This window comes from Ascaphus truei, chromosome 4 (genome assembly GCF_040206685.1).
Source record: "Ascaphus truei isolate aAscTru1 chromosome 4, aAscTru1.hap1, whole genome shotgun sequence".
Taxonomy (NCBI): domain Eukaryota; kingdom Metazoa; phylum Chordata; class Amphibia; order Anura; family Ascaphidae; genus Ascaphus; species Ascaphus truei.
The window spans coordinates 127,256,394-127,267,297 of NC_134486.1; the positions used below are offsets into that span (position 1 = coordinate 127,256,394).

General features: G+C 43.0%; 1 protein-coding gene across 3 annotated transcripts in view; it reads left to right on the plus strand.

The window, feature by feature from the left end:
- Window positions 1–10,904, plus strand: part of AKAP12 (A-kinase anchoring protein 12) — a 161,258-nt gene that overhangs the window by 139,152 nt on the left and 11,202 nt on the right. The window contains exon 1 of one of the 3 annotated variants that reach the window (XM_075596574.1): window positions 2,353–2,659. The exons of the other annotated variants lie outside the window; for them this stretch is intronic. Coding sequence (XP_075452689.1) covers window positions 2,635–2,659 — 25 coding nt within the window. The 5' untranslated portion in view covers window positions 2,353–2,634. Of the gene's footprint in view, window positions 1–2,352; window positions 2,660–10,904 lie in introns of those variants that run through there. 3 annotated transcript variants of the gene reach the window in all.

Consider the following 10,904-nt stretch of genomic DNA (forward strand, 5'->3'; position numbering starts at 1 on the left):
TGCGTTATTTACATCAGTTATGCACGTATATGACGATTGCAGTACAGTACATGCATCGATAAGTGGGGATAAGGTAGTGCTTCACTTTAAGTACATTTTCGCTTTACATACATGCTCCGGTCCCATTGCGTACGTTAATGCGGGGTATGCCTGTATATAGCTGTCTTTCCCAACATGGGTGCAAGCCCCTGAGGGAGGCATAGGAGACTTGAGGGTGGGGGCAGGGCCTATACTGTACACAATGGGAGATATAGACAAGAGGGCAGCTAGTGATAAGAGGGAGAGGTTAAGAGGCAGTGACAAAGAGAAAAGTAGGCAGCTCCCCTGCATCAATTACCCCAAGAATCCCTTTCTTTTAAATGGGATTAGATCTTGATCATCTCACTTTGCACCTCACATACAGCAGGGAGGGAGGGTTAAAGGCAAAACAATTGGTTTTGATGACCCATTTGAAAAAGATTAGGAATTTATATGGGTCTTATTATGGCAAGTCACTGTCTCTGATGCATGTATGCCCACTTTAAAATACAGGGTTATCTCTTGTCTTGGGAAGATGGCGTTATTACCCTGTGCCTCATGTAGCAAACACGATATTGTAAACTCTATAATAGTAACTTTATTTCATATAGCGCTTTTCTCCCAATGGGACGCAAAGCGCTTCACAATTACAGCATAGTGCGCGGTACGCAGCACGCAGGATTGTTACAGACACAGTTATTGTCTATGAGAAATATGGCTGAGGCTGCTTTGCCTGATTTGTGGCACTACAGAAACAACAAAAGGGGCAGAACTCAACATTATATGGCATTCCAGTAACCTGGCATTCCAGGAACCTGGCTGGGAGCAGCAGCGTCCTGACAATGTCACAGAATGTTGATCCCAAGACCAGCAGTGAGCCACAGGGTTGTTCAAAATAAGTTAACCGTCCCCTTCAGTTCAGGCCAAAGTAGCAAAAATCTAGAGACGTTACGGACTGTATTAACTAAGCAGTGCTATTCCATAAGATACCTTCCAGCGCTGGAAGATACCGGAAGGTTTCATACTGTTTAGTACATATGGCCCATACTCCATGTAATAATGGTCACAAAAAACTGGGGGGGGAAAAAAATCGCAGGTTTTGGCCCTCAAAGGGTTAAAACAACAATCCCATCTCAGAAGCCAATAATGCTAGTACAGTCTCCTCCCTACTGAGCATTTCCTGAGTTTTCTTTTACTGTTCAAAAGCATAATTTTCTTAGTCTGAGGTAACCATGCGAAGCTTTAGGCTGCGTCCCCGCTGGCGCTGACTGCGCTCATGCTTGAGAGCGGTGACATCACCAACTCTCTAAGGATGAGCGCCGGGTGTCCTGCCTATTTTGCAAGCGGAGGGGGGGGGGGGGGAGGGGGGGGTGGGGAGGCGGGCATTGCGGGCAAGTTGAGCGCACTTCAAAGTCAGTTTTTTTTGTCTGCTCAAGCGCCAAGCTTGGGTGAGCGTGCGTGCCCGCGCGCACCGCGTGAGCAAAGACGTCCACATAAAGACTGCAATAAGTAAAAGCAGCAAGCGCCCAGCACGCTCAGCGCTAGCAGGGACGCAGCCTTAATTGCACTGGGCTATGGGGAGACCACCATTATAATCTCCCGGACACTTCACATTCATCTCCCAAACAAAGCGTGGGATTTTAACAAATAGAAGCAGAGCTTGGAAGGGCAAGAAAAGACGGTAAAGTCATTATAAAAAATAAAATGCAAAAATTAAACGGCGATTAGTGCAAACCAGATTTTAAAAAAGCACAAACATTTGGAAGGTATTTTGGTAAATTAAAAGTGGTAACAACAATTGTGTTCTTATCTTCTTTCTTTTTAATCAGACATATCCTGCTAGAGTAAACTACTGGTATGAATATCAGGTTAACACAAACAAAGCATGCAGATTTGTTTTCCCATTTGGCACAAGAGTCCCAGCAGTTTACAAAGAAAAGGAGGCAGAGAACTTTTTTTTGCTCTGTAATGTCCCATATGAACCTTTTTTTTTTTAACCAGAGTATAAAACGACAAAGGGGAGTTTAATTTACACTTGGAAAATTCCACAGGTCTTTTCTGTCTGAGAAGAAAAGGAGATTCATATAGAATATAGAAGGGGGGGAGTTGAAAAGATAAAAAGGGGGGTTAGTCTTTAGTTGGCAAATGCTAATAGTCTGGAAAGGTTTTCAAATTGGATAAAAAGGTTGGATGAGTCATAGCTAAACCACCTTCAGCTTAAACAATTTAAAGCACTCTACATGGGGTCTGCTTAGCAGACAATGGAACAGGGTGGGGGAAGGGGGTGTGTTAAACTCACATGCAAGCACATGACCCACACCAGTCACTCAATACACAGCCAGCAAAGTTGATAAAGGGGGATGAGACAGGGCTCTTCCTCTCTTTTCACAAAGGCAGCGGCAGAGTGGACCACACTGGGATATCTTGCAAGTAACTGGGATTTGGGTGGCATTCTTGCTTGCTGCCTTCCCAGCCCCAAGCATCACAAGACCTCTGCTGCTGCAAGTGGTGTCCTTGTTCCGCAGAGGGAAATCGTTGTTGCAGACACATCTCATGTTATATTAAGGGGGGGAAAGATACAGCAAAGGGGTTTCCAGTGGGGGAGAAAGCGACATCATGCTTGGGACAATAACATTAACCGGTAAGAAGGACACTAATATTTGATGTCATTGATTATTCAGGGCTTTCAATGTTGATTGGAAGTTCAGAAGAAGCTGGAGATGGTACAGTCACAATTTGGGGAACGATTGGAGCATGAAGCCTATGTAACTTTGGGAAGCATTTCTGACCGTCCCGTGGTACCAGTGGTATTCTTAATGAAGACTTTTTTTTTTTTAATGTCCCAGGGTAGATCAGCAATGATGTACCCCCTCCTCAAATCCGTTGATGGGTTATGGCAGTAATCTGATTTTTATTTTATATTTGAACGCTTTTAGCCATTAACCCCTTAATTGGTTATGCAATATGAAGGCAGATGAGGTTAGTGTGTGAAATGTTGTTCCAGTTTGTGTCGGTTCGCCCCTTTTTGCTGCTGGGCATTAATAGGATAGTGCAAATCCATACATCTCTATTGCAGATCTCTCGCTGTAATTGGCATGCAATAATGCGTAAGGACTTGTCTTTTTACTAAAGTTTCTGCTTGATGGCTACAGTTATTTCACACAAACCAGTACATATAGATGCTTTTTCTCCATTTTTTTTGTACCTTTTTAGTGTCTAGTATAAGTACATGTGAACTACAGAGGTACAAACGCATTATATGCACTTGCATGCTACTTACCCACTTTCAGCTGCTCCCAGATACTTTTCCAGTGAGTTACAATATAGACGTTATGTGGGGATTGGGTGCTTTTTGTACATTTGACCTACGATTTTTGTTCAGAAAGTGTAAAAATAATATCTGGAGTTTATACTGTGTATTGCTCCATAATTTTTTGTTCCATTTTTATATATGCATTAATATTATAATTTCCATTGTTTCTTAACGTTGCGCATGTTTTCCAAATCTTTGGGGCAAACACTTTAAACAAAGTATATATACTATGAGGAAAAGGTTTGGTAGCTTAGTAGAAAGTAGTTTTCCTTGCAGGATAAGATCAGCTGATAAACCAGAACTGCAAATTTCAGTGCAGATTCAGTTGCTTGAGCCTGGTACTGCTGTGAAGCGCTATGTACATTAACAGTACTAGTCATACAAATATACATCAAACAAATCTGCCAGAATAATCTTTTCGGCGTCTTTGGTACACGACATAATCTGTGCCTTTTCATGCATGCTTAGCCACTTGCAAATGTGTCCAGCAACGGTTTTTTCCAGGATGATTTTGAGGCTAGCGGACACACTAAAATAATTTACTTGAACCACAAACCCTACTTGTAAATGATCTTGTTGTATGATGCTTAGAGAGGTTCTCAAGTTAACCTCTTCACTGCTGAGTGGGTGTAACAAGTAGGAAAAGACTGGTTTCCTGCACAAGTCCAGCATATTCCCCAGGGGATTTTGTTACAGCTCACTTTTACTAACCATAGAATTAGTCATGGCAACGTTACATTCTCTACACTAATACTTGGATTGACCTATAATTTCCTCCCAATGACTCCTTTTTGGCAGAACCAAGGTGTTTTGATCTTTGTGTGTTTTTATATGCTCTTGCGCTTATGGGAAGAGCCCCATTCAGAGAACATCTTTCCATGTATGCGTTGCGCATGCTTTTATCGTTACCCTTCACCTCCCAAAACTAGATTGCTTGCTCAGTTGGGGCGGGGTCTTGGTGAGTCTGTAAAATACATTTTTTGCTAGGTGGTACAGATCATTGCCCTAGAAGAATAGGAATATTAGTATTGTTTCTTGGGGCTAACAATATTTAGGTGTGTATATTGTGTGTGTGTATATTGTGTGTGTGTATATTGTGGTGTGTGTATATTGTGGTGTGTGTGTGGGTGTGGGTGTGTGTGTGTGCAGAGTCGCATATGTGCTTGTCCTGTAGTGGTTTGAATTTCACCTTTGCATCTTCATCTCTAGGAGTTTTTACCACATACAGGGCATTTGCCCATATTGTATACAGTACGCAGTGAAGCATAAAAACGAGAAGGTAACTCTCAATGTATTACTTCCTGGTAAAATATTTTATAAATAAAATAAATAAATAAAATAAGCCACTCCTCAGTGCTGGAGAAGAGATCAGATCCATTCAGTTGATCTTCAGATCTTCTGTATGGGACTTCTTATGGGGGTATTTTAAGAGGTTGGGAATATAGGATTTCACAAGCCAAGTCTTATAATGAACAATTTAGAAATGTGTTGCCATCAATGCAGAACAAGCCTTGCACACACTGAATTATTTAGATTTTTTTTTTCAACTGTGTCTCTATGCATAATAAACTTCCTAGGCAGAGATTAGTTGTGGTGGTAGAACTAGTATTCCCAAATGAAATACAGCCTTTAAACACAGATTATGTCATTCATTGTCACTGGTGCAGAACTCCCTGAAACTGAATGCTACAAAATACTTAAGGGGCATTATGTGGCTTCCTCCGTAAAGATAGAATCACCAGGAAAGGGAAACTTTCACTTTTTAACGAGGGCACAAATTCTCCATCAGTCCCTTACTATCCCCAACTTGGTGGTTTAGCTAATAATTAGTTTTAGATGATAACAAAGGGATGGTGTAGTGATAACCCTTGGAGGAGGTGGTTTCTCAAACGCTTATCATTGAGACATTTCCTAAAATATTTTACCAGGAAAAAGAATAATATGGTGTTGCCTTGCAATGTCCTGCTTGGAGGTTTTATACTATCTGGCTGATTAGGTCAAATAAAAATTATTTAAAATACTATTGAGTCCTCAACCACCTTCAATTAACTTAAATGTAGCACTGCTATTGGTTCACTTTGTGGGTGCCATATAAATTATAAAGGTGAATTTGAAGGGATGCAGCAAATAGAGCTGAGGATGAGGGGGGCATTTCATATACATTTCTATTTGAATGCAAATTTACATGCGATTTGCCACTTTTAACAAGCCTGCCATGTCAAGTGGCTATAAAATACCAGAATGAACCGCCGGACTGTTAGCCCTCTGAGGAAGTCTCTTGGTGGTGTTACAACTTTGGGTGACTTACTAACGAGGTCTGTTGCTTTTCGAAGCTGTTTGTTTTAGCCCTAATTATGGAAGAGCAAAGACCAGATGAATCAGAATGGAAACCAAGCAGCTGTTTGGAGCACTCTACCCAGCGCATTGCAGGTGGCAGTGTCCGCAAAGGTGGCTAAATGCAAAACTTGTTCAGAATCATCAAAGCCATGTGCTTTGCCATTCATTACTTATCTATGTGTGTTTCCCGAGTGTGTTGTTGGACTTGCGAATTCCTGCTACAGTTTAGTTGATTGTTGTAGTCTCCAGTATACAGTCTGCCTTTGTTGTTGGTCTATCCAATAGTCTTCTATCTTAACGAAAAATGCAATTGGTCGGTGATTTATCTTGGCAGCTTTATAGACTGAAATGGGATGTTTTAAAACGTTATTGCTTTGGAGAGGGGATACTCATGTTGACATGCTAATGTTGATGCACAGTTTTGTGTCCAACTATTTTTTTCCCCCCTCTGCCTAGATATTGGTGCAGGTGCAATGTTATGTACTAAGGAATCATATAGTAGAAACTGTTGAGCCCTGATTACTGCTACTTTGGAATTGCTGCAGCATCCCCCCCCCCCCCCCCCCAAGATTGGTTTAAACCTGTGTTGAACATTCTGTGACCTTTATTGCTGTACTTTTGGGGCAGAGCTATTCCACATATTTTACGTTCTAAAATGGCTATTTGATGAGGAAAAAAAGTAATAGGGCTGGGGGCTTTTGTTAATGCAACTACCTTATTTCTGTAGAAGTGATCACGCTGGGTAATCAACGTTTAAAACCCTGACCGAGGCACCTCCCCCATCCGAGACCTCCCAGCCATTCAAATTGTGGCAAGATCAGGAAGTTGATGTCTAAGGCTGCGTCCAGGGTTGCAGCAGCCGTTCGGAGGCGTATCGGGGGGACGGGCCAGTGACGTCACAGAGCTGGTTCGCCCTCATTGGGCGAACCGCTCACGTGACCGGCCCTGCGCTCCTGTGACGGCTTGAAACTAAATGTTTTCTAGGACCTACGCTTCCGCACGCTTGCGGAAGCGTGCGCGAGCCCCTGCTAAAGCCGCTCTCATTGCGGCTGCAGGGGCTCACTGGTAAGCGTAAGCGCGCTTCAGCACGGGCGCTGACCATGCCCGAGGCCTAAGGGCTCGCTCAGACAGGCTGATGCGGCAGCTTGCTAGCGGTCGCGCTCCTGCAGCACAGCGATCTGTGCTCAAACGGCAGGGGCGTGTACCGAACACACCACGGAACCAGCCTCTATTGGCTGAACCAGCTCGTGTCACATGACTGTAGCCCCAAAGTACAATTTGGGTTGTGCCGGCAAAATGTTGCAGCGACAACGCTGCACTTTGCCGCCGGTGGAGTTTTCAGTTTGAAAACTCCCACCGCACAACCCAAATTTGCGACGGGACGCGCACGCCGCATCGCCTTCTGTCTGAGCTCAGCCTAAGTTGCTGTGTGGTCCCCGAGTTTATTTTCGAGTTTCTTAAAAATAAAATGCAAATATATATATTTACATTGGAAACATTGGAAAAAATAAAGTTTGGTTAAATTGGCTCTTTAAACCTTTGCGTGCCCCAAGACGTAGCCGTGGGTGTCTGGTACTCCAGGGGCCTCCTAATGTGGTGGCTACGTTAGTTTTGGTCCCCGCTGGCTGCTGCAGCGACCGCTTTGGCGGCCGCTGCGGGGACAAGAGCCGTCCCTCAATGGGGCTGGGGCCTGCTGCGTGGGGTGGCGGCCAGTTTTTCAGGCAGACATGAAAATTGTGAGTAGAACTAGCAATGGAGCGCTAGGCCACGCCCGCTCAGCCAATGAGAGCGAACCTGCCGGGTGACGTCATGGCGGGCTGTAGCCTTATGCCTGCAGAGTAATTTTTGTTCAGCTTCGATCACTTTTTTGTTTCCGGGTCAATTGAGGGTTAAAAAAAAAAAACCTCTGCTTCTATTCGTGAAATAGGTAGTTGTTAAAGCTGCAGTTCAGTCTTTTTTTTTTTTTTTTTTTTTACTTCAATAGTTTCATGTGTGCAATCTCTAATTACCTAAAGAACTGTATGGCTGCCAGTCAATTCGTTCTCCATGTATTGATAGGCGAAATTTGGTGACATAATTAGAGCTGGCATATGTTTTTATTTGCTTCTGTCTGTCAGTGGAAGCTCATGAATATTCATGAGCACTCCTGCAATGACATGTGCTAGAGGGAGGGCAGGGCTGACAAAGGGGTGTGCCAGGGCTTATGACGGGGCAGTGCCTTAGCAAATGGCTGTTAAAATAGAATACAAGAAAATTGGTCTTTCAAAGTTGTTTTTTTTAAAACAGAAAATGCTAAAAGTATTTTTTCTTACTACAGAACTGATTTATTAAAAAAAACACACATGCAGGATATTGACTGAACTGCAGCTTTATTAGACAATAAGAGAACTTGTTTTATTTTCAGTCATAAGAAAAGATTTAGCCAAGCCTATTTGTAAATAGATTCAGGGACATACCATGTCTTACAATATCTCACAAGGCCAAGCCTTTGAGTTATAACTGTGCATCTACACTTGAACTGTGCTTCTTCCTGTTCTTCCATTGACTAGGAATCCAAAAGGAAGAATTGTTGATGGCATTAAGGAGCAAGCGAAAGGAAATCAAATCTGTAAACAATATAAATTCGATGATGAGCGTAATTAATGACCAGATTTATATTTTTGTTTGCTAGCGGTTAAATGACCTGTAAGGCTGAGTCCCCACTGGCGCTCAGCGCGCTTACCTTAGTCAATGTGACTCGTCACACCCACGCTCACGCTGTGCGCGTGCTCATGCGCAGGCACACACGCTCACCGGCGCTTGGGTAAACAAAAAATGTAACTTTCGAGCGCGCTCAATTGGACCGCAATGCCCCCCCGCGCGCGTTTCAGAAATAGCGAGGACACCCAGCGCTCATGCTTGGAGAGCTGGTGATGTCACCGCTCAAGTATGAGCGCGGTCAGCGCCAGCGGGGCCGCAGCCTAATGCTGCCGTGCGAGGTGGCACCTTGCTGAAAAACTAACGTAAGCTGTTTTGTGTCTTTAAAAAAAAAAAAAATATATATATTTTTGGCAGGGACTCCTGTAGTGTTGGAGCATTTAAATACTACGTAAATATAAGGTGACCAAATTGCTTTGATCATTGAGTAAAATAAGCCTGTTTGGTGTGGAAAAAAAAAACCTTCCCAATGCTAGCATGACAAATTCTGCAGCATCTCTCCTTACAGGCACAATTAAAAAAAAAAAAAAAAGCTGCCGTGCGCTTAGAAAAGTCCCCACAAATTAAGAAAATGTATCTGTGGTTTTAGAGCCATTCGGTAATGGTTTCATTTCTTTCTTTAGGGAGCTACAAAGGATTACAGTAACTTAATTAGGTCCTAACGGTACTAAATCTTTTCAATGTGTTTCTTAAAGAACTCTTGGCAAAACCAAAACAGATATCTGGCATATATAGTGAGGTGATGCTGACCTCCTGACTTTGGTCTACACTGTCTGTGGTTGTGGCTGCTCCATGCTGCATTGACGGCTTTTAAAATGATACACTACTATTCCTCTGCGTAGAAGTGGAAAGAGGTTTGAAATTCAGTACAAAGAATAGGATCTCTGTGGATTGGAATGCGCGATTCTGTATCTTGTGATCATCCCTTATATATTCCCCCTTGCTATGGTGCTGAAAGCTTTTCTGCCAGATGTCAATTAAATGTATTCTCTAAGCATAAACCTTTTGGACGCTGTTGTCCTGCTGAAGAAAACAGTACCCTGAACACACTGAAAAAGGATGAATTGCATATTTTGCAAATTGTGGTCTGCGTAAAGGGTTTGGGAAGAGTCTTGGGAGAGGAAATTTGGGTGTGGACATACTGTAGCATAACTGATGAACGTAGAATGCTGGGAATTTCTGGAAAGCATCCAGGACGCTCTAGGAATCCCTGGAGAGGCTCAACCAGCTCCAGATGTTGTCATGGATGACTTCAAGCACATGGAGTGCCTTATGTTTAACTGTTGCAGCCCTGAGCATGATCTTTTCTTTTCACTCGGTTGAGCTATGGGGTGGAAACTGTCAAAATGTTTTGGGTACATGGGTCTTTGTGCATTCATTTGCTTTGTGGGTACAAGCCGTAAAGAACTTGTGGGTAGTGCTGTCCGCATATAGCATATGTATACATAGGGTTGCCATGTGTCCAAGGTTTTATACTATCTGGCTGACTAGGTCAAATAAAAATTCATAAAGATTTAAAATACTATAGAGTCCTCAACCATCTTCAATTAACTTAAATGTAGCACTGCTATTGGTTCACTTTGTGGGTGCCATATAAATTATAAAGGTGAATTTGGAGGGATGCAGCAAATAGAGCTGAGGATGAGGGGGGCATTTCATATACATTTCTATTTGAATGCAAATTTACACGCGATTGGCCACTTAACAAGCCTGCCATGTCAAGTGGCTATAAAATACCAGAATGAACCCGCCGGACTGTTAGCCCTCTGAGGAAGTCTCTTGGTGGTGTTACAACTTTGGGTGACTTACTAACGAGGTCTGTTGCTTTTCGAATCTGTTTGTTTTAGCCCTAATTATGGAGGAGCAAAGACCAGATGAATCAGAATGGAAACCAAGCAGCTGTTTGGAGCAGATTTAAAGGCACACTTTAATGAACACCACAATACAGTCTCATTTACAAGCGAATTCTCAAGCCCCAGCTAGAAGAAAGTTTAAAGCGTAACCTGCATATCAATGTACTTTCCAGGAGATTATACATTCTCCCCAACTCCTAAAGCTGCGGTCCCAGTCACTGCCACAGCGCGCGGCACGTGCTGTGCACGTGCCCCCCCCCCCCCCGCTCCGCAGGGCGCACGTGTCAGACATGACTGGGACCGCAGCCTTAACGTGCTACACATACTCTCCTTCTGGCGCACCATGATGTTGCGGTCTTCATATCATTCATGACACTAACCTCATCTGTTCTTGTAGGATGCAAATCTGATGTTGATGGGAAACCTGAGCAATACAATTCAGAACATTCTGAACTAGAACAATAAAAGCACACATTTAGTTTATTTTTATTGATATGGTTATCCTTTTTCAAAGCAATACGAACGCAGAAAATTGCACTCTTATTTGAATCATAATGATGAACCACTTTTCAGCTATGTGATTATACCGCCACCTGCTGTTTGTTAAATTCATTGGGATCGAGTAGATTAAATTGCAAAGATGACGGTCATTCCAAAGTGCGGGGGAACCGTTTCAGACGAGGAGA